The 21,507-nt window shown below is 37.5% G+C and overlaps 3 protein-coding genes across 3 annotated transcripts; all 3 read right to left on the bottom strand.

Annotated features, from left to right (window-relative positions):
* Nucleotides 1-29: 29 nt before the first annotated feature.
* On the bottom strand, nucleotides 30-3,903 carry LOC106930717 (insulin-like growth factor-binding protein 3 receptor). Its single transcript, XM_015008450.2, has 7 exons — nucleotides 3,740-3,903; nucleotides 2,846-3,030; nucleotides 1,559-1,826; nucleotides 1,380-1,479; nucleotides 977-1,118; nucleotides 746-886; nucleotides 30-596 (listed from the first exon to the last, which is right to left on the bottom strand). Exons 2-7 carry the CDS (start codon nucleotides 2,993-2,995, stop codon nucleotides 576-578), a joined length of 822 nt encoding a protein of 273 aa, XP_014863936.2. The 5' UTR covers nucleotides 2,996-3,030; nucleotides 3,740-3,903; the 3' UTR covers nucleotides 30-575.
* An 811-nt stretch (nucleotides 3,904-4,714) lies between these two features.
* plbd2 (phospholipase B domain containing 2) lies at nucleotides 4,715-9,692 on the bottom strand. Its single transcript, XM_015008448.2, has 12 exons — nucleotides 9,439-9,692; nucleotides 8,448-8,541; nucleotides 8,214-8,372; nucleotides 8,044-8,144; nucleotides 7,737-7,951; nucleotides 6,963-7,057; nucleotides 6,694-6,854; nucleotides 5,862-5,957; nucleotides 5,693-5,764; nucleotides 5,461-5,613; nucleotides 5,210-5,372; nucleotides 4,715-5,093 (listed from the first exon to the last, which is right to left on the bottom strand). Exons 1-12 carry the CDS (start codon nucleotides 9,657-9,659, stop codon nucleotides 4,923-4,925), a joined length of 1,701 nt encoding a protein of 566 aa, XP_014863934.1. The 5' UTR covers nucleotides 9,660-9,692; the 3' UTR covers nucleotides 4,715-4,922.
* An 866-nt stretch (nucleotides 9,693-10,558) lies between these two features.
* On the bottom strand, nucleotides 10,559-20,609 carry rbm19 (RNA binding motif protein 19). Its single transcript, XM_014968336.2, has 23 exons — nucleotides 20,450-20,609; nucleotides 20,189-20,371; nucleotides 19,980-20,096; nucleotides 19,398-19,439; nucleotides 18,931-19,156; nucleotides 18,627-18,841; nucleotides 18,488-18,547; nucleotides 18,322-18,400; nucleotides 18,141-18,212; nucleotides 17,005-17,214; nucleotides 16,773-16,903; nucleotides 15,505-15,632; nucleotides 15,321-15,417; nucleotides 15,119-15,229; nucleotides 14,840-15,040; nucleotides 14,286-14,355; nucleotides 14,026-14,171; nucleotides 13,887-13,947; nucleotides 12,680-12,759; nucleotides 12,530-12,585; nucleotides 12,321-12,437; nucleotides 12,129-12,234; nucleotides 10,559-12,022 (listed from the first exon to the last, which is right to left on the bottom strand). Exons 1-23 carry the CDS (start codon nucleotides 20,483-20,485, stop codon nucleotides 11,816-11,818), a joined length of 2,751 nt encoding a protein of 916 aa, XP_014823822.2. The 5' UTR covers nucleotides 20,486-20,609; the 3' UTR covers nucleotides 10,559-11,815.
* Between the last annotated feature and the right edge of the window lie 898 nt (nucleotides 20,610-21,507).

Genomic DNA, 21,507 nt, shown 5'->3' with positions numbered 1-21,507 from the left:
GGAATGTTCAAAAATGGAGGTTACACAAATTTGTGTTCGAAAATATTTAATGATGCAACCTGCCAAACACAGACATTAATTGAACGCCTTCTCGCCAAATTTACCTGGAATGCTTCAATGATAACACAATACCAGTTCTTCTCATTCACATTAAAATTAAGATACCAAATTTTCTTTGCAAAGCAGTTGGCCTTAATATACAAAGTTCATTAAATTAAAACATAGAAAAAAATGTACACTTTGTACAATTATGTAGTCAGGGAACTCATTCACAACACATGTTGCGCCTGCTATCTGAGGTCTTTACGATACCACAGTCACATTGCAACTTGTGATTTATAGTAAAACGTTTACAAACATTTACATAATTCGGATGCCTGTGTATGCCAAGCTTAAGAAGTGTATTTCTATAATTACTTTATTTAGGACAACAAAGTGCACTTGTTACAAGGTCAGCAGCAATGAAAAGTATTTAGTAAAATGCAAACAACACCATGTAAACGAGTATGTCGTGAAATATTTTGCTGTTTCTTCCGCCAAAGAATTTCCTCGCTGTGTAGGACAGTCACACCTCTTCAGCTTTCAATCAAAGGTTCCTGTAAAAAAAAAAAACAGTAAAGAAGATAAGGTAGATAAAACAGTTTCTACTCACTTCTATAGTATTACATATGCAACCAGAACAGCTAACAGATATTAGAGGAAAAAGTGATCAAAGCTTAAGATCATTAAAAAAAAAGCAAATTACACTTTGAGAGTTTTGTCCTGCAAGATAATCTCGGTGCGGGACGGAGGTTTTCAAGCTTGCAGCTATACAGAGAATCAAACAAACACCAAGCAGACACACGCTGACTTCCACCAGATGTTTCACCGCCACACCTTGCTCTTCCTAAAAATAAAATGGAGAAAAGGGAGAAAAATAAGATGGGATATGATCAAGGCAGAAATGAGAATATTCTTCAAGAGCGGCACTCCGTACCATAGTTAACATGACGGTCAAGGATGGGTCTTTCCTAAAGTGCATACTGTAGCAGGTTTGAGATGATGCTGGCATCTGATTGGTCACTTCTACAGGAACTCTTGAAATATTTGACTCTGACACAGAGCACTGTGGAGGGAGCCTTTTTAAAAACAACACGAGAGTGTATGTTCACAAAAATTGAACCAAAACTGATCATTAAAAACCATCTTATTGACACAACCAGGTGTGTAGGAATATTTGAAATGAGTTCATAATTTACTACAACAGAACTTCATTGTTAAGTTTTAAAAAAGCAAACTTTCTCCAGTTATTATTATTTTTCTTATGAACCAGGAGTGCCAATAAACATGGAGAGGACTATAAAAAAATAGACAGCAAATAAATTTATCAGTAATCTTACGGAGTTATAGGTAGGATGTGTGTTGGAGTCCTTATAGTGAGGCATATGTGCTCACTGTCTTCAGGTAAGATCCTCAATGCCAAACTAACAAGTTCTTTATCTAGAAAATTAGATAACTTGTTAATGAAATAAGGAGAGCTTATAGTCACTTCAAACTGATCAGATAAAAAAAACACAACCTCCAAGCTTAAGCTGTTTGGCTGTTAATGTTGTGAACAGAACAATGTCTTTCAGCGTGCCACTCGGTGAGGAAGAAATCACAGACAGAGGAACGTGAAGATGCAAATCCTTAACAGAAGAACTTCTTGTTGCATTTATTGATATTTTCTTATCCTTTTTCTGGATCGTTTGTAGTGGAGCAATTGGGGAGGTGTGGGCTGGAGAACTTGCATTTTCCTTCTCACACAAGTGAAACTTTGAGAAGGACAAAAGTAGAGTATTCCAGTCCTGTGACAAGAACAATGAACATTCATTTCAGAGTAAAACACTGTCCTATACTGGAATACCTGTAAGAATAATTACAAAAGGGCACTTATAAATCATATTCCTATTAAATTCAGTGATTGTAGAATAATGAAAATGGAAGACAACATAGTCAGCATCATATATTAACAGTGATTCTTGAGAATAGGGACAAAACAGGTCCTATGGATAAAGCACCAAATTTGAATAAAATATACACAAAATATATTTTTTTCAAATATCTGACTAAACTAACCTGGGTCATGTGAAAACAACAATGTATATTTTTCTTGTGTTTGCTGAATATTTTTTTTATTTTAAACATTGTAGTTGGTGGATGATGCCTGTAAAATCCCTTGTCCAGGAGCAGAATTCAAAACACTATAATAGTTTAAAACAATTAAAGAAATACTAAAATTATATATTATGACAATTATATTTTACTCACTAGTTTGTCACCACCTTCAGTTCTGTGTCAACTCCGTCAGATGGACTTTTTGTTGTTTTTTGTTTTAAATAATATTTATTTTGTTTCTTGAGAAGCATTTGTCTGTAAAATGAGTAAAAATATCACTAATGGGATATTTTAAAATAATTTTATATTTATTTTTGTCAGATGGTGATGACAAAGTTCTGGGTCAAGTCGATTAAAAATGTAAAAAAAAAAATGCAACTGGGAGCCTGCACCTTAGCATCTTTACATTTCCTAAACATTATTTGTCATATTTGCATACATAAGGTTGAGAAATAATAAAAAAAATATGGGAAAATTAAAACCCATGTCCCTATTCTCAAGAATCACTGGTGAAGCAACGCAAGTATAATATAAACAAACAAATGTAACTTTTTTTTAAACAGAACTAACAAAACGGCCCAACGTTTTGCAATACTTCTTTGGGTGAACAACCTTTTTTCACATGCATGAATACTTTCGATGTTGTACTGCGATATTCGTGGGTAAGATGAATTCTTGACATCGTGGACGAAGGTGAATGCGACCTTACCTGTTCTATGTCAGGGTTAGGTAGAGAGTGAGAGTAGCTGTAAGAGCTGAGAACGATGAATGAGAATGCAAGAGTTAAGAGGCACAGGAAGAAAGTTGTCCCCGGAGGGTTGTGGGATACGTATTCTCTAAGGTTAGACCCCTGACTCATCCTCAGGCTTCCATGTACAGCTGGGGTGAGGGAAGCTGCAAACAGAAAAGTATGAAGTCATTGAAGCAGGTTTGACTAAATCTCTGCCACTGAATCCTTTGTAGACATCTCTGACCTCAAATGTTTTTTGCGGCCAGTTTTCTCAAGACGGGGATAGCTTTAACTGGGGCTATCCCTGCTTGCTCCAAGTATTAAAGTCATATGTCACATAATGCATTGTCAGCTCAATATTGTAAACTGCCATCTCAAAAACAACCACGGAAGCAGCATTATTTCAAGTTGGCCTCAAAAACAAAACTTAAATCAACAGGAATCAGGCTTCAAGAATTCAGGGCTTGTATGTGTCAGATTGTGAAGGACAGAGAATAAAAGCTATTGTATGCCAGCCATCAGTATTTCATCGCTTTAAAAGAGCAAACAACTCGCAAGACAGTTTTGATCATAGCTTCGTCAAAGATATTAAGACATAAAGAGATCACGTCAAGCTGTAGAAAACATGACATGTATGGCTTTTACTTTTGTAGAACTTGATTTTTAAAACCGTATTCAGTATGACTACATTGCTTAGAGACACAGATACTTAACGTCTGCTCTTATCCTTCTGTAGCAAAAAAAAACCTTCAGTAAAACAGCGTTTTTAATATTCCATCTCTGTTCTGGAGACGTTCTTGTCAAAACACTCGCCAACTCCACGAAGTGCTGTAAATGTTGCTAGCCAAGTAGCTTCGCATGACACTTCCATACCTTGAAACAGCGCCTTTATGTCATTCCAAATATCCGGATATCCTCTTTGAAAGGTATCAATAGAAAGTCGATTAAAAGTCTCGAGTTAAAGCTTTCATATTTGCATAGCGAAATGGCAACTCAATCACGACAGTTTTCCAGTTTACGACCTTGCATTGCCATGACTACTTTGATTACGCAAGTCACGTGATCAGTCAATCCGTGTTAGTTTTCGATGAGATTGGAGAAAAGTCGCTGACAGATTTCAGCCAATAAACTAAAAGATTTACATGTACATCAAGTTAAAATATTGCTCAATATAGTTGTCCACAGTCTTTTATGACGTCCTAAGTCAGAGCCACCCTTCAAACCTGCATCCGTTTTATTGCCAAAAGGTACCAAAACCTACATTAACCCCCCATTCTTTATTGTTCAGCAAATTGGACTGCGGATTGATTTTAATCAGTCCATAGGGATGAATTGACCGTCTCAATTGAATTGAGAAACTGATGAGGTAGTCCATGAACATGCTTTTCAGTAGGCAAATATTTGTGCATGCACCTTTCATTTAAACACGTCTCACATAGTACTCCGTTTTGTGCAAAAATTTTGTTTTCAGCTGCAAGCCATCCTTCCCTTATCTATAACTACGTATTCTTGCCTGGATGCTTTGGGTAGGTAATGAAATGCCCTGTACAGGTGATGCACGCACAAAATCCTAGGGGAAATTTAGAATGACCAAATAGCAGAATGCATAATTCTGGACAATAGGAAGAAGCTATAGAAGCCAAATGGGGACAACATGCAAATACCTCAGGAAGGGATTCAAACCCAAGACCTTCTTTTAAGTAGTGCAAAAAGAGAAATACATTTCTGCAAAATCTGTTTAAAGACTCTTAATGAGTTTCACCTTTTGAATTTAATTACCAAAATACTTGAGAATTTAATTTACTGAGATGGTCCCATTTACTGACAAAATGTAAATAGAAACATTAAAAAGGTTAAAAAAAATATTCTTTAATTAAACATTTACACACAAAAAAATCATGTTACAAATTTGTCATCAGAAACAGATCTATGTAAACAGCTCTTAAAGAGGAAAAAAAACAAAAACTGCAACAATCAAAGACTGTTTAGTTCCAGCTCATCATTTCCCTTTTTGTCATACAACCTTAAAGTTTGCACTAAGTACTTATTGGACCAATCAAGGTGTCCAGGTGACTTTTATAGGCTTGAAAGCCCACACATCAGGGTGTCCCATGTGGTACAAGTCATCATAAGGAGAAGTGCTCCACTGGAAAGGTGGCACCTGGTCCCAGGTCGGCCCACTGACTGCCAACATGCCATACTCTCTGAACATTTCGTAGGAAGTCAGCTACAAGGGAACATGTAAAAATTGGTGAAAGACAGATAATGTCAGTTATTTTAATGTCAATCAAAATCTAAACAAGTGGGATTTCAGAAAAAAAAAAAAAAAAAAAAAAAAAAGACCTTCATGTCTGTTCCTCCATGTGGTCTCTGCTTTAAGGCACCAAATGGATACGTCCCATTAGCTGGGTTGAGGTCCGAACGAGCCGAGATTGCGTTCTCCCCATTCTGAGGCGGATCACATCCGTCACACTTTGACAATGGATCTGCTTTAAAGTTATTGTACCTAAAAAAAAAAAAAAAAAGAGAAATGCATACAAGCTATTAAACCCAAACCATCAGTAAATAAAAGAATATTGTTTTGCAAACTTCACCTCATAAGGCGCACCATGGATTCCAAATCTATGACACGAGTCTGGTTTCTCTTGAATATCTGAGCCCGAGGATTCTGATCAAGAGAGAACCAGGGGCCGTATTTCTCCACCAGTTTATTGCAGCCACTGGCATTAAAGATCTCTACGTAGTACCTTTGGATGAGCAAGTATGGGCATAAATCAGAACAAACCACAAGCAATCACATATAGATGTTTCCCAACCGATTCTTACGGGATGTTGTAACTAGCCCAGTAACCTCTCTTCAGGAGCTCCTGAGTCTTATCTCTGTATACAACAAGCCCCCTGCAGAAATGCAAGATAAACACACTCATTTTAAATAGATCAGTAGGAAATGGTTTAAAAAAAATCAGATCCAGGTGAGTTTTAAAAAAAAACTCACGGAATTTGTTCCAACACAACAAGGAGGCCATCTTTAATGGCCGTCTCTCCTGGAGTGAAGAGGTTATAATCCACAATCATCCACTGGTTGTTGTACCTATGAACACAGACAACAGACTGGAAGGTACACAGACCTTTGAGCAGACAGACTGCAAAGATTTTCATTTATCTAGTAATGGCCTGTGTGACCGATCCTCAACTGCTTCAGCAATTCAGATGCACATGATCAGTCTGAGAAACCTGACCTCAAATACTCATGTGACTTTACATCACAGTCAGCTATTTTAAGCCATAATTCCACATGACTGGGCACTGGTTTATTTCATATGCTAGAAAGTATTGTTTTATTACTCAAATACAATTTTAGTTTTGCAGCAGTGATGTGAAGGCATGGGCTACAATGGACATCCAGGCTATTACAAAAGGGAAAAAGTGCCACAGTGTCATAAATGAGCAAGTTACAATTAAAATAAATCAAATGCATCAATTTATGAAATGCATAATAAATTGACTATGCTTAAAACTTATTAAAAATGTTAAGTTCTTTTAGAAGCTATACATTTATACAAAATTACTGTACATTCTTTTTATATAATCCATTGTCACACTGAAGCATGCAATAATCACCGTTATCCTTTTTGCTTTTGGACCCTCATACTTTATGTCATCAGAGTCGTGTCGACTCATTTCTCTCTAAAGTGCTACACTCCAGAGTAAAAGTAAAACAGAAACTGATTGCAAACCACATTTTTAAAATACAAGCAAAAGAAACCAAGTCTTGCCATTTAGAACAGATCGTTGGTGGATTCTTCATTTCCATTTGTAAAACTCACGTTCCACTGTTGTACTTGCTGAATATCTCTGCCCACTCCTGGCCTGTAGTCGCCAACCGATTAGCAACGATGTTCCGCAGCCATTCCATTACCGTTCCTGTCGGCTGGACAAACTTCCAGAGAGCAGGGTTGTTGTTGCCAATGGTGGTTTCTAGTGTAACCTGCAAGCACAAGATGGATTTAAAGGACAGAATATGAATAAGAAAAAAAAAATACACTCACACTGGAAAGTTTAAGTCAGAACAGTTATCACCAAGGCAAATTCTCACCAAACCGCTGCTTAAGATGTAAAAGTCATCTCCAGAAAAGATGGATCCAGGATATGATGAGAAGGCCTGAATTCCTCCAGGAAGAGGATCGTTTTCTTCAAAATGAGAAAATTATAGAAGTTTTATATTCTTTCAAAGAACACATGCTTTCTAACTTGCACCTCGCAGATTTAAGCATTTAAATTAGAAGAGACTCAACTTGTGTTAATGTATCAAATGAAATCCATCAGATTGGAAGGTAGGCACTTAATGCCAACATGTATAAAATAAGTTATTCAACACATCTTTACAGCTCATTTGAGGTAAATATGTACCTTTGACATGTACACATAGCTATGCATAAAGATTTATAGAAAATTTAAACTTGTTCATTCAAATTTGCAGTCATTTCACATCATGACAATTAAACCTTTATTCTGGCTCTTCAAATAGTTCCCAACATGCACAGTAAATACAATTACCTTCCCTGAACACTCCTAGATCTTGAAATTAAAGGTTTTTATACATTTACTTTTAAACTTTATTTACTACACATTGCTGATATTTTACTCCAAACAGGGAACCTTGCCATGATCAACACACAGAACCAGTAGATTTAATACCCATTAATTACAACTTAATGTTGATTTACTTCACACTAAAAAAATAATAATTTTACATACTGGGGTAACATTTCCTTTTTATAATCATTAAATTTTGTTGGAAGCCACACAAATATTCAGTTTCATTCTGAGGTTTAGACAGTAATGAATGAAAATACATTTTCAGCCGTACCTAGAGGAGACGTTTTGAAGGCGAAGATGTACTTCTTCATAATGCGCAGCATGGCCTGGTAAGTGTTCCAGGTGTCATGTGACACCAGCAGATCTTTGTTGTTTGGCAGCAGTTTAATGAGCGCAGAGCAGGAGCCAGAACCAAGGGCACGAGTTTTGCTGGATTTATTCAGCACCGACTCCAAGTCTTCAAGATCTCCACCCATCTGGAAAAGTCTGGGTGTGAGGAGAAGCAGTGGAAAATGTGAGATGACATAAAAAGTTGGTCATCTTGGCTCAGATTTGATCAGTAAAAGCCAAGAGCTTACAATAAGCCAAGTGGCTTGAGGTTGAAGCGCGTAGTGGGAAAGTACAGCTGGTCATAGAAGCTGTCTTCAAGACCTTTAATCTGCAGCAGCGCCAGATGCACCTGAAAAGCAGAGACGAATGCCAAAACAAGTCTAAAAGCAACAGGAATAGTACAAATATTGATCATTACCTGGTGCCAGTAGGGTGAAGTCGGCTGCTTCTCCACTTGATCTTGAACCCACTGAAGGTTGGCCGAGATAAAAGTCTTAAGGCGCTCACAGTAAGCAGATTCAGATATGATGGGCCCACAGTAACCCATCAGAGTGTTCACCCAGTGTTTAGACATGAGCTGAAACAAAAATATGCAAAATAGTTGGACAAGACAAAATATCTGACCTTTTGTCTGAAAGAGGGCCAAGCTTACCTCAGAAGTGACTGAAGCCTCGACGGCACCAGCAGCATAAGCTTGGATGCTGTCATTGTACCGGCTGCTGGTGGTGACCTCCAAAAAGGACCAGCTGACATGAGAATGAATGGAAATATAACAGTTGCACTTAAAGATCTTCCTACTTGGTCAAAAATTAAAACATTTCCATTTACCGGTCTGCAACAACCCCTTGCTCCCCACATCTGGGTGACATTTTAAGCAACTTCAAACTAGTTCTTATAAGAAAAAGGGATTTATCAATTTTTAAACATCTTAACTGTGACATTTGAGTCAAGGTTCTAATTTTGAGGAATCATGCAGTGGTGTCAAACTCCAGTCCTCAATGGCCACTGTCCTGCCATTTTTAGATGTGCCACAGGTACAAAACACTGCAATAAAATGGCTTAATTACCTCCTTTTGTAGGCAAGTTCTCCAGAGCCCTGCTAATTACCTAATTATTCTATTCAGGTGTGGTGCAGCAGAGGGACGTCTAAAAGTTGCAGGACAGTGACCCTTTGAGGACTGCTTTTATTTACGTGCAACAAAAAAATCTTTACACACTTTACATAAATAAAAATTTGTCAGGCATATTTGTTTTAGGATAAAAAAAGATTGAATTTAAATCTATATGTAGTTTTTAATTAAACGACTGTATTTTGGGCTTTAAGTCACAGTCCAAACTTTGAAGAGATGCTATAAAGAAAATGCTTGTTTTCAATCTTCAGGAGACTTGTCCACTTGCAGCCAGATTACCTTATCGGATGACTTTATATTTTGATCATTTTCTTAACTTTCGCAAACGGGCAACATTTATTGCAAAAATATATTCAAAAACTTTCAGTTTTCTCTACATTTTCACAGCAAAATTCATTGCTGCGCAGAAATGTACTCCTGATTTGCTTCTTTTTATTTTTTTTTTTATTAAAGTTTTCTACCAAACTATAAGAAAGAAACTACGCCTGACTCGATCTGTGTATTTGAACTCACCCGGTTGTTTTGATGTCATCTGTGAAGTTTGCCCAGGCAACAAAATCTTCGCGATAACCGTCGACGATCGTCAGCTGCCCGGTATATTTGTCTATGATCGCTGTTTGGATTTCATTTCCAGCGGACGCACAAAAGCAACACAATCCGATTAAAGTAGCAAAGAAACTGAACGTCTTTGAGGGAGTTCCAGGGACAAACATCTTGTTGTGCCTGGACGCCATGTTTCAGTGAACAAGTCACATGACAGCAAGTGATTTTAAACACTTTGCTGGAACGTTTCAGTTTCAAAGTAAAAGTCTGTGTTTCTTAGGCGTAACTTCCTGAAGGACTTTTGTGGGCATGTCCCCACCAATATTTCCTGCACCTTTTTTTCTTTAGTTGCCTGAATCTATTTTTTGCAGACAGTAACTCGCCAGCAGCTGTACGCTGTATTCAAAGCATTAACAGCCAGTTAATGTTTTTTTTGTTTTTGTTTTTTGTAAATGTCATTGTAAAACGTAAGTGGTAAGTCCGTTCATTGAAACTCCAGTCCTCAAAGGCCGGTGTCCTGCAACTTTTAGATGTGCCTCTGCTGCACCACACCTGAATAGAATAATTAGGTCATTAGCAAGGCTCAGGAGAACTGATCAACACAAGGAGGAGGTAATTAAGGTAATTAAGCCATTTCATTCCAGCGTTTTGTACCTGTGGCTGTGGCACATCTAAAAACTGCAGGACAGTGGCCCTTAAGGACTGGAGTTTGACACAAAAATAAGGCGACCGATCTGCAACCGACAGTGTTCTGTTTGGTGTTTTACGAACTTTTTTTGTGTGGGAAATGTTTTTTTTTGTGTGTTTTTTTTGTGTGTGTGTGTGTGTTGATTCCTGTTGCACTTGACTGTCATTTTTGCTCTGTGCTCCCCGGGCTGCTGTTTATTGGTTGCCATGGCAACGAGTCTGCTCGTGACTTTAAGCTGACAGAATGAGATAAAAAATAAAATACAGTCACCCGTTTGTATGCATTTTTCTCCTGGACAAATTGCATCATTTGTTCGTAAGAACTTGGCAATATTCAGAGCAATCATCAAATAGGATGAAATATTTCATAAGGCCCCATAGTCTGTTAAATGACTCCGACAGCGACAGTCAAGTGAAATTTAATTATTTGGCCAATATAAAAGAGAAATTCGCTGTGTACTGACAGAAACCAAAATATTTACATATTTATATGCACAGAAGATATACATATCCAAACATCAGCATCTCAACTTTAAGCCACATTTTATAGAATCCAACCAGACCCAAAAAAGTTTTAGTCTCCTTAATATTTGCTATAATAAAGACACATCATATCTCATCTGCTGTGTGTAAGTCAGCAGGGAAAAGGTTTTGCCAACCAGCCGAGGGACAGATGTGGGGTCAGAATCACATAATTGAAAAATACAAAGTTTGCACTGACAAGGATTAATTTGGTTACACAGAAGTTACCTATTCTGCTTTTGAAATGTTTAATAACATTTTGATTGTTACAGAAACTCATCTTTTTAGCACTTGATAAAATCAGACAATAAAAGGCAACTATGTGATAATTCTTCACAAAAAAAATATTACTGAATTATGAAACTGATTTCATGTTTTACAATATGACTGAAAAGTTCCTTTATCAGTAATTTCATCACCAAGTGAAAGACATTATATAAATTAATTAGATTACTTCCGTTTTAACATATTTATATTTCGTAGTATGTTTAATTTAGATTATTTTCGAAAGGTACTATTAATTAGATAAGCCTTATCAGGACATATACCCTAATTTATTGAATAAGACTGTCTGGCATTCACATGGAAGTTTTGGCATTATTCTTAGCACTAAAAAAGAAAAGGTCTTCCAGTAACTCTGGGTGCGTCAGCGGCCCCCAGCTCCTCCTCGCCCCACCAACTTGCAACACAAAGTTACATCCATGCTGTCTTTTAACCATGGGAATTTCATCTCTTTTTCGGGATCCGGATATTTTGACAGTACTAAGAAAACAACCCTGCTCTTTCGGCTACCAAACAGTTCTCCTATTCACATTGCTGTAGATATATGCATTACATAAAACAATAGAGAAACAAGCAATAAAGAGAGAAATAGCAAGCAATGATATAAAAGTTTCTATCATTCCACTTATCAAACTGGCTTAGTTGCAACTGATACATCAACAACCTTGGTTGGCAAGTAATAAATGACAAACTACAATCAACATGTAGACATTTATGTAAAACTATTTCATACAAAAACATAGTACAGTCACAGTAATAATCTTTGTAAAATTATTGCCATATGGTTGTTTGTCTCTAGTCAGGTCTCCTTTATTTCTCATAGTCCAAATCTCTCCTGGTCATGATTAGGTCCACCTCAGTGTTCAACTCCCCCATCGGTTTCCATCGACTCCAGAATTCCTTCCATGACTTCTGCTTTTCGTCTCTTCTTTGGTAGATCACCATGGAAATGTTCGGCCGTTTTCTGTCTCAATGTTTCCACCGTATCCTCAGCATCAGCCCATTCCAGCACGAGACGCCTCCCGTACAGATGGGTACTGTGGCAGAGTGCAGCGAAGGCTTTCTGCAAAGAAAAGACCATTTGTAAACATGCTTACTACACTTAAGCACATTCAGGATTTTAGTTCTTGAATTATGTTTCTGAGAATGTGCATCATAGGAAAAGAAACCTTAGCATCCTGTTTGGTGAGGAAATCAACAAAGGCAAAGCCCCGATGGTTCCCTGAGCCAGCTGCTTTCTTTGGAAGACGGACAGTCTTCAGCTCCCCAAATGTACTGAAGATATGAGGGAAATAATTTGTCAGCACCAAACAAGACAAGCAGAGTAAATACAAAGGCCGAAGGAGTCGCTTGCGTGGTACCAGAAAAGCTCCCGAATTTCTCTGACGGTGGCTTGGAAGGGAACGTTGCGGACAAGAATCTTGGAGCCTGTTTGCTTCTTCTCAGCTTGCTTCTTTTTGCGAGACACCTCAGCAGTTCTGCGCACAAAGGTAACACAACTGAGTAAATAGCGACTTCACACGGTTCACATTTCCTATGAATGTATGTTCCATTGAAAGGAGCAACTTACCTTGTGGCTCTTTCAGAAATCTTCACCTCTAACTGATGATCATCCACCATGCAGTGCTGAAAGAGAGGAGTGAGCGCACACAAGTTAGCCCAAATTCAGACCGTGCAGTTGGCAAGTGGAACCGGTTCACTGAGAATACAGCAAGGGTACCTGCAGTTGCCTAAGAGCCTTCTGTGCTGCCTCCGCTGTCTGATATTGAACAAAACCGTAACCCATGGACAACACGTTACCTGCAAGTTCAAACTACAGGTTACCTATTGATATCACTGAGGATCAGGGCAATAAAACTCAAAGAAGAAAAATTGTAGTAGGAAAAGATAAATTGCCAAACATGTTTTGAATATTAACATAGAAATATTAAAAGTAACTCTTTTTTTTAAGTCACCTCCAATAGCAATTTTTCTATGTCCATTAAAATATAATAGCATTATCAGCTTGTTTTTCTGGAAGGTTTCCCCTCTTTTGTCTCAGGAAAAAAAGATGCAAAAACAGAGTATACTAACAGCAGAAAACTGCTGAAGGAATTCAGATGGTGCCCTCTACTGGCCAGGCCCGTAACAATGCTTTTGATGCAAAGTTAAGCCTGAAATGTGTCTGCTTTGGTCTTTGAAGCTCATAAGTTTTTAATACTTACACCTATTAGCATTTTTCAAATGATCACATCAGCAAGCATGCCAATATTAGTATATTTGCTATAAATAGCAAACATTACATGTTACGCTAAATTTTAGGGATGCACGGGAAATGCATATATAACATTGATGTCAAATGCTGCCTGTCGGTAGCCAACAATATTAACTAACCTAAGTTTGGTAAAATGCTACCATTTGTTAATCTGCCATTATTATTCAAAATGCTACAAGTAATATTATAGACAAAAGTAGCTAACATGATTTGCTATGCTAACAGCAGCTTACACTGGCTAAAATGCTAAGACAAGGCTTTCAAACATACAAACACTGTACTAATTTTTAAACAGTGCGGTCACAGCATCATGCTGTGGGGCTACTGCCAGTCAAACTCAGCCAACGAGGACAGTAAAGGTGAGTTTGTGTAAACATCTGAACATAGCTTCATGTGCCTTAATGCAACCTAAATCAGTTCTAATATAAATTTAAGAGTATTTGTGTTTCTAACAATGGACTTTAACATGCTTTACTCTTATATAAACATTTGAAAGCCCTGTTATCATTACTGATCAATTAGTGGGATGAGGACATCACTGTTAGGGCTGAATCATAGAGATAATGTTTATGTTTAAGCCAAATATTTCAAATAAAATAAAAGTTCACAAAAATGAAGGTCCTAGAGAATCAGTCCTTTGTCAAAGTAGGATTCAAGTTATAATGTGAAATACCTGATTTATCTCTCTTCTTGGAAATACTGCAAGACTTGACCGTTCCACATTTGGAGAAGATCTGCAGTAAATAAAGACAATAGAATAAAGCATCTTATTTATTTATTGTTTGTTTTAACAGTTATGAGAGATGACTCACCTCCTGTAGCTTTTCTTCTGTTGTGCTGAAATTCAGATTCTTTATGAAAAGTGTAGAACCCGGCACAGCTTCTTCTTCTTCATCTTCTTCTTCTTCTTGCTCATCCTCCTCTTTCTTTTTCTCTTTATTCACGGTCTTCTCTTTATCTGATATCAAATTTTTTTGGTAATGTTTATTTAGGTAGATATATATTATGAAAACAAATACATTTTCAGAAAACAATAGAACCTAAAGGTTGTCTAGAGTGTAGACAGTTCTACCTGTTTCTGGTTTGGCAGCTGTGAACACCCCAACAGGAGCCCACTCCAAATACAGTGGGACATGGTGGAACTAGGGTTTAAGAAAAACAAAACCAAACACATTGTGCATGACTGATCAAAATAAAATGGCATGTAAAACTCATTCAGCTGCATAAAGAACTTTGGATTGTTTTGTTGTTGAAATGTGCAATATAAATAAACTTGGCTTGCCTTACTCTGATACCCCTAAATAAAATATACTGCAAACATCTTCCCCCAGAAGCAACCTAATTAAAACTGGAATATTAACGAAAGGTGATTCTATTCACTCAAGAGGTCTGAATATAATTGTCAGTCTCAATTTTCAAACTTGTATTTATATATGTAAAAAAAATTATAAAAATCGTTCATCATCTTCATTCCACTCCACAATTATGCACCACTTTTTGGACCCTTTCAGCTAAAATCAATAAGTGATAGATGTGTGATGTAGTGTCGTAATGTGTCAAAATGTGAAAAGGTTAAAGGTGTAAGAGTATTTTGGTAAGGCGCTGTAACTGAAAGGTCTTGCACACCTTGCTGTAAGCTAGCCTGGCGAAGGCTCGCTTGGCTTCGGTTGGCTCCAGGAATTCAATGATGGCGGTGAGACCTGAAGGCGGCAGCAGAACTCGACCCAAAGAGCCGTGAGGCGAGAAAAGTTCTTCCAGCTCTGTCGTCGTCACTCCAGCAGGAAGGTTTTTTACCAGGATCACAGTTGTACTCCTCACTGCTGCTGCCTGTACAAACATAACTAGATGTCAGCAGACATGTATGGATGAAGTATACCTAATCTGAGATTTTGTTCTCATAATTACTTGACTGAAGGAGTCTAGACAAACACTGTTGTCCAGCAGGAACTGTCGGGTCTCCTGGACAATCTCAGTTTCTCCAAGAGCCATCCGCACTGCAACACTTCCCTTTGACTCCTTTGGAAGATAATACAAAAATCTGTTTTGTTCATGCTAAGCAACTAATATAAGGATGTGGCATAAAACCCTCAGACATAGGCTCACTCACATGGTCTAAGACTTGGCTTTTTGTGGCGTTATATTTTTCAGCAATGGCATCGGCCACTGCACTTGTACCCAGAAACAAAGAGTTCCAGTTGTGTGAACTGGAAAGACAAAGAAAATTTGCGTGCAATTTAAAACAGCAACCAAAAAAAAAAATACTGAAAACGGCATATTATACTGTTGCTTACCTAGAACTCGAAGCTTTATTTTTAGCATCCTTCTGTCGTTTATATGATGAAGAACCAGGACCACCAGATTCTGAAGATTCAGACTTTTCCTTCTTCACAGTGGAGGGAAGAACATGAAGCATTCTACCCTAAAACCACAGGAAAAAACAACACATCCACTCACTAAAATTTAGAATCAGAAAACTTAGAGATCATTCATAAACAACAGATTTTTACACTTTCTCGATGCCAAAAAGCAAAATTTTAAGACACTATTTTCCACAAAAAATAAATAGTTAAGAGTCACACCTCCCTAAAATAAACACTTTTGCCATATGTGGATGACCATGTTCAAACATAAATGCCTGTCTGTAGCTGTGAACAAACGAAAAATTTTGTAAAAAGATCCTCTGTCAAGGAGTTTTTGAGCTTCATGAAAGTAAATAGATAAAGAGGGCAGATTTCTGCCCACATACAAAAAAACAAGCAGTCTCTCAACAACTCACAGATAAAAACAGCAGTTTATGCTAAGACGGATAGATCCAGTGGAGTAAGACAATCAAGGATACTGTTTGTGAGACTAAAGTGTTTCAGGTGTCAAAATTTTATACTTTACTGTATTTTTTAATGTTTACATGTCTGCCGACATCAAGATCCCAACTCTTTCCTATTATATGTTTATCCTCAGAGTAGCTGCAGAAGAAATTCTTTTTTTCTCTCTGAGTTCGAACCAAATTAATTAGTAAGTAGATCAATTAAATCCTCACAATTACAACACTGACTGATTACGTGCTGAAAAGTGGGACTTTCAGCTGCTTCCATTCACTGCCGCTGTGTTTACATGGCCACTGCATGATAAGAAAAGTCTGTCTACCACAGTAACAAATGCTGGTCAAGAACAGAGCCGATATTACAAAGTCTGAGTTCTCATATAATCCAACATCTCTGAATAATTTCTCATGTACATCTTCTTATGAGCATGAGGAAAACGTAAAGACTTTATCATCATTGTCCTCTTTTGGGCACTGATGCCTCAATTCAGAGTCCTGTCTATAACATTCACTGTCCTGCAACTTCAGTTGTGTTTTCTGCTGCCTTATGATCACATTTTTGCTTGATGCTTTAAAAAAACAACATATTTCTCAGTTTTAGACATGGAAAATAAATGTAATTATCATCTGTCTGTAAACAACTGAAGAAGAAAAAGCATAAAATTCCCTCCTCCCAAAAAAACAGCTCATATATAAGTCCTAATCATTTTTTTTTTTTTAAAAGTAACAAACAAATACCTGAAATATATGTCCATCCAACTTCGCAAGAGCTACCACAGCATTTTCTGGTATCATGTAGGTAACAAAAGCAAATCCTTTAGGTTTCTTGGTCAGGTTGTCAATAGGGAAGAGGATCTCAGATAAAGGACCTATAAAGTACAAAGAATCAGAAAACATCTAGCTGAGGAAAAAATATATTAGCAGGCAGAATTTAAATAATTATATGTGTACTGTGTGTTCTTTAACTCACCATATTTAACGAAAAGTTCTTTCATCTCTTCTTCTGTGCAGGTGTAGGGAAGGTTTCTGATGAAGAGTCGACCAGACTCTGAAACATCCTCCTCTTCCTCGTCCTCCTTCAGCTTCCTGGTGAAGTTTCTGTCAATTTCTTTGTCATTTTTGTTCCTCTTGCTTTTCGCCCCCGATGAATCAACGCGGAAGACTTCGATGTAACGACCTCCTGGAAAGCAAGCAGCGCTGCTGTTAAACCAAGACTACGCTCAGATAAACTGATGCAGAATCACAAGTAATCTCGTGTAAGTTTACGGACATACGGGTAAATATGGAAAACATATTACAGGGTGTGTTTTAAGCTATTTGGACATCTAGATCTTGAAAATAGATTTTGAAAACAGCACAAAATCTACTTCATATAAACTAAACAAAAACAGAAGAAAAAACCTTTTAAAGTTAAATTTAAATGTTCTGATAAGAATAAAAGTAGGAAAAGCCCACATTTCTTTAATTCATTTAAACCAGCTAAAATAACACACAGGTGTATCACATGAAGCCCAGATAATTATACAAAACTTTGAGTGTTTGGTATGAATAGAAAACTTCTATATAGATATAGAGTATATTTGTGTATTAGTACATTTTATTTGTTTATTTAAGGATCCCCACTAGTTTCTGCCATATTCGAGACTGTTCTTCTTGGGGTTGACCCACAAACATTTCAATAAAATTATACTCTTATAAAGCTCACAAAAAGCTCTTTTTAGTGGGAATAAAAACAATTTTACTACTGTTCCAGCCAGAAATGATTGAACTTACTCTTCAGCAAGTTCCACAGTCATATTCCACAGCATAAAATAAAAAACAACAACTAAACAATAGATAGAGGTGAATAGTGATGAGACGGGCTCTTTATCTTAACAATTCAGGATCCACAAACAAGTCTTGCATTGAGTCAGATGACAAGCTGATGGATCCAGGTTTTGCCTGGAAAAAAGACTTCATGGTACATCACTCTTACATGAGAGAAACCAGTTTTTTTTTGTCTTGATAAAACTCTCAGAGACGGCAAACACCACCCGTTTGTATATTGGTGGTGATTAATGCAATCTTAATAGTTCCAAATTACTTACTTATTTATTGACTTCTTACCTATGTAGTCTTTGTTCTTCTTCAGAGCTTTCTCCACCTCCTCATCAGAGTGCAAGTCCACATACACATAACCTGAAGGAGCCACATGGAGCTTGTTTGACATACGGACCTTCACATTGTTCATACAGAAACCATATATACATATAATTTTATTTTTTAATTTTATTTTTTCCCCACACACCGGTTCTGTTTCCAGTTTCGTTCCTCCCGATCCTGATGGCTGCAGGCCTCAGTGGAGTCATGAACTCTCGGATTTGTTGCTAACAGAATTTAACATGAAAAAAGTGGAATAACAATTACGGCCTGTTTTTAAAGCAAGACAGCGCCGGTGATGCGGTTTATCTCACCTCTTTTACATTAAATGGGACGCCTCTTAGCTTCACTGTGAAATCTGTCGTCGGCTCCATCTGAACAAAGAAATCTGGTTTTGAACACATAAGTTCAACCAAGTGATTATGTCTAAGGTGTCGTTTCATCTAAATATACCTCCTCTTGGGCACTTTGTTTCTTATTCCCAGCGAAAGGTTTAGGCTTTGAGATGTTTTCTCGTTCACCACTCTCATAGGCGCTGTCCCCATGCTGAACAGGACCCTCCTCCTCCTCTTCATTTTCTTCGTCACTCTCCTCCATAGTTTGAGCCACCTTGGAGCGCAGGTAGTCTTTATCCGACAGGCCGGACTTCAGGGCTTCTTTAGAGGAAACTAAAAGCACAAAAATCTTCAAATTCTACTTGAACAATACAACTGGACTATTTGTACTAAATTTCAGGAGGAAAAAAGAAACAACCAACCCTTATCTTCATCATCATCATCATCATCATCATCATCATGCTTCTCATCCTCTGACTCGTTTGAATCAAAGTTAAGGTAATCATCAGGGGCAGGCTTTTTCTTCTTCTGCTTTTGTACGCCTCCGGAGTCAGCCGGATCCTGAGCCATGTCATTTGCCCAGGTCTGGGCCTGGCTGCGGTTCTGATGCACTGATAGAAACTCATTGAATCCATCTTCTGCCTCCAGCTGACCGAGCACAAGAAAGTGAATAGAAAAAAAAATATTCTAACAGTTAACAAAAGAGTCACAAAGTGCTCAATGTTAGTGAGTGCTATCATACTACAGCTACTGTTTAAATTGTTTCTACATCTAAAATCTACAAGTAAGAAAAATAGCTTAAACATTGTAATTTGATTTGTCTTTTTAACACATTTTTATATTTAATAGCTACAGTGTAACTGGAAACACAGTTGTTTTTTTTACTCACATTTCCCAGTGCACTGCTGGTTTCCTTTTTCTCCGTCTTTTTCTGAATTTCAACACAAACAAACATACAGTACAGTTTATTATCAAAATGTTTCACAAATTAGAGATGCACCAATAGATTGGCTCTAACCAGTGATTGGCAGGTTAAGTAATCGTCCTGTTTATGAGAAGCATCACAAATAAAAACTGAATCCCTTCAAATGTTCACTGAAAACTGCTTCCTTTCTGAAGGAAGCAGGAAAAATGTGTATTTTTTCCTTTAAAAAAATTTGTTTGGTGATTGTTGCTTTGCTTGTGCATCCCTTACTATGACATGTTTTTCCTTACGAAGGAAATCTTATGCAAAGATTCAGCTTTCTTAACAAATACATTTCATAAAACTGAATTTGGGGATGGCAAACTTTTCATTTTGTATTCTGATTTATTGAGATGCAACAATAGTTGTTGAGTTAAATGAGCATATATGTGTAATAGTCATTAGAAACGAAGTCAAATCTGGCCTGTAATCTGTATTAGCCAGTGAAAGCCAGGCAGGTCTGATTGGGGTGTTTTCTCCAGGTTCCTGTCAGAAATGCCCTCTTACCTTCTTTGTGTCTGTGGTGGAAGAAGCAGCAGAGGGTTTATCCTGCTCTGAGCTCTGGGTGTGCTTACTCCAGGCTTTTCCTTTAGTGGGATCTCCAAACGCTTTACACATCTCCACCTAAACGTAGACGAACACCGTGCGTGCATGAATTATAACAAACAACATATATAACACACCTATCTTCTCTTTAGGGTTGATGAAAATCTCACCGTTACTCTGGATGTGTCCACAAAGCTCTTGTTGAAATGTTTCAGCGCTCTGCTCGCATCCTCCTCGGATTTGAAGCCCACGAAGCCAAACTTTCGGAACTTTCCCTCTTTGGTGAACTTCAGAGAGCAGTCTGTGACGGTGCCGAAAGCAGCAAACATCGACCTGAACCTCTCCTCCTTCAGCTGGACACAAGAAAACATCATCAGACCATCTAAAGCTGATGTTTTTATCTATATTTAACAGAACGCGTTCTTACTTACCCCATTAGGCAGGTTTTTAACGATGAGTCTTGACATGGTTGTTGTTGTAACTCGACTAAAACAGTCGGTATAAAGGTTTTAAATAAATGTCAACAAACCAGCGTGGACAGGACATCTACATCGCCATATTGACATGAGGAGGAAGGGATTCATCCTCTTCCTTTTGTTGCTTCTCTGTGGTTCGGCGGTGGTTACCGCCACCTGTTGGTCTGAGGGAGACACTACACGCTCAACGACCCCTTTCGCTCCCAGAAAACAAATTCTAACCCATTTTGTGGTTCTCCAAATCAATTCGGTTCCACAAGAATACTTTATTGATGCCATGAGGGTGCGGCGGGTAGATATAAGTAAATTACATTGAATTAATCACCTCTTCCGTTTCATCAGGGTCCTGATTATGGAGAGAATTTTACAAAAAAAAAGGAAAGAAAATGGGCAAAACCTTCAGTCCCTAGATTTGTAAAGCAGATAGAGAAATACCACAACATATTCAAAATATTCAAATGTAGCTGCAGCAGTAGGTATTTCAACAATGGAGTAACTTGGAATTCCAATAAAATATACTTAAGTTTATGGTTGTAACATGACAGATCAATAAATCTGAAGGCTTTTGCAATACATTATGTATTCATCTTTAAATATTTAATGTAAGTCTATTTCTTTCTATCGGTTGTTCAAGAACTGTTAATTTATCTCAGAGTATTACATGAAATGTGGCCTTTTAAGATCCAGTCTGGGGCTTAAAACTGTAGTTTGACAAATTATCATAAATAATTAGCAGTTTTAGTCCTGAACAAAAACTGCTACACTAGTCTGGTATACACAGATCTAAAAGAAAGATTTTTAATACAATAAATTATCATTAAAGTTTTTAGTTTATTTCTGATATAAAATATTAAAAGCTACTTTAGAAAGGTTTTCGTCCTCTCCCTTTGTAAAGTGAACTAGTACATGCTTTCTGAGAACCTGTTACTCAACGCCAGTAGCACCCTCACTGACTTCATTTTTCATGCCAAGTGAAGCTCATCATTTCAGTCAGGTGATAGTTTGAGTCCTGC

This window comes from Poecilia mexicana, unplaced genomic scaffold (genome assembly GCF_051168715.1).
Source record: "Poecilia mexicana isolate PSO_F unplaced genomic scaffold, ASM5116871v1 scaffold_9, whole genome shotgun sequence".
Lineage (NCBI taxonomy): Eukaryota > Metazoa > Chordata > Actinopteri > Cyprinodontiformes > Poeciliidae > Poecilia > Poecilia mexicana.
Note: the sequence above shows the minus strand (reverse complement) of the source record. Positions and strands in the feature narration are given on the sequence as shown.

Bases quoted from the DNA above. Each gene is read 5' to 3' on its own strand.
- plbd2 (XM_015008448.2), bottom strand. From the start codon at position 9,659: ATGGCGTCCAGGCACAACAAGATGTTTGTCCCTGGAACTCCCTCAAAG. The intron at 8,373-8,447 runs GTAAGCTTGGCC...TTTTTGTTTCAG, and splicing joins AGGCTTCAGTCACTTCTGAG to CTCATGTCTAAACACTGGGT. The intron at 6,855-6,962 runs GTGAGAATTTGC...TTGTGCTTGCAG, and splicing joins ACATCTTAAGCAGCGGTTTG to GTTACACTAGAAACCACCAT.
- rbm19 (XM_014968336.2), bottom strand. From the start codon at position 20,485: ATGTCAAGACTCATCGTTAAAAACCTGCCTAATGGG. The intron at 19,157-19,397 runs GTGAGTAAAAAA...GTGCTCGGTCAG, and splicing joins CCAGCAGTGCACTGGGAAAT to CTGGAGGCAGAAGATGGATT. The intron at 18,842-18,930 runs GTTGGTTGTTTC...TTGTGCTTTTAG, and splicing joins TGATGATGATGAAGATAAGG to TTTCCTCTAAAGAAGCCCTG.
- LOC106930717 (XM_015008450.2), bottom strand. From the start codon at position 2,995: ATGAGTCAGGGGTCTAACCTTAGAGAATACGTATCCCACAACCCTCCG. The intron at 1,827-2,845 runs GTAAGGTCGCAT...TTCTTGTCACAG, and splicing joins CTAACCCTGACATAGAACAG to GACTGGAATACTCTACTTTT. The intron at 1,119-1,379 runs GTAAGATTACTG...GTTTTTAAAAAG, and splicing joins CACATCCTACCTATAACTCC to GCTCCCTCCACAGTGCTCTG.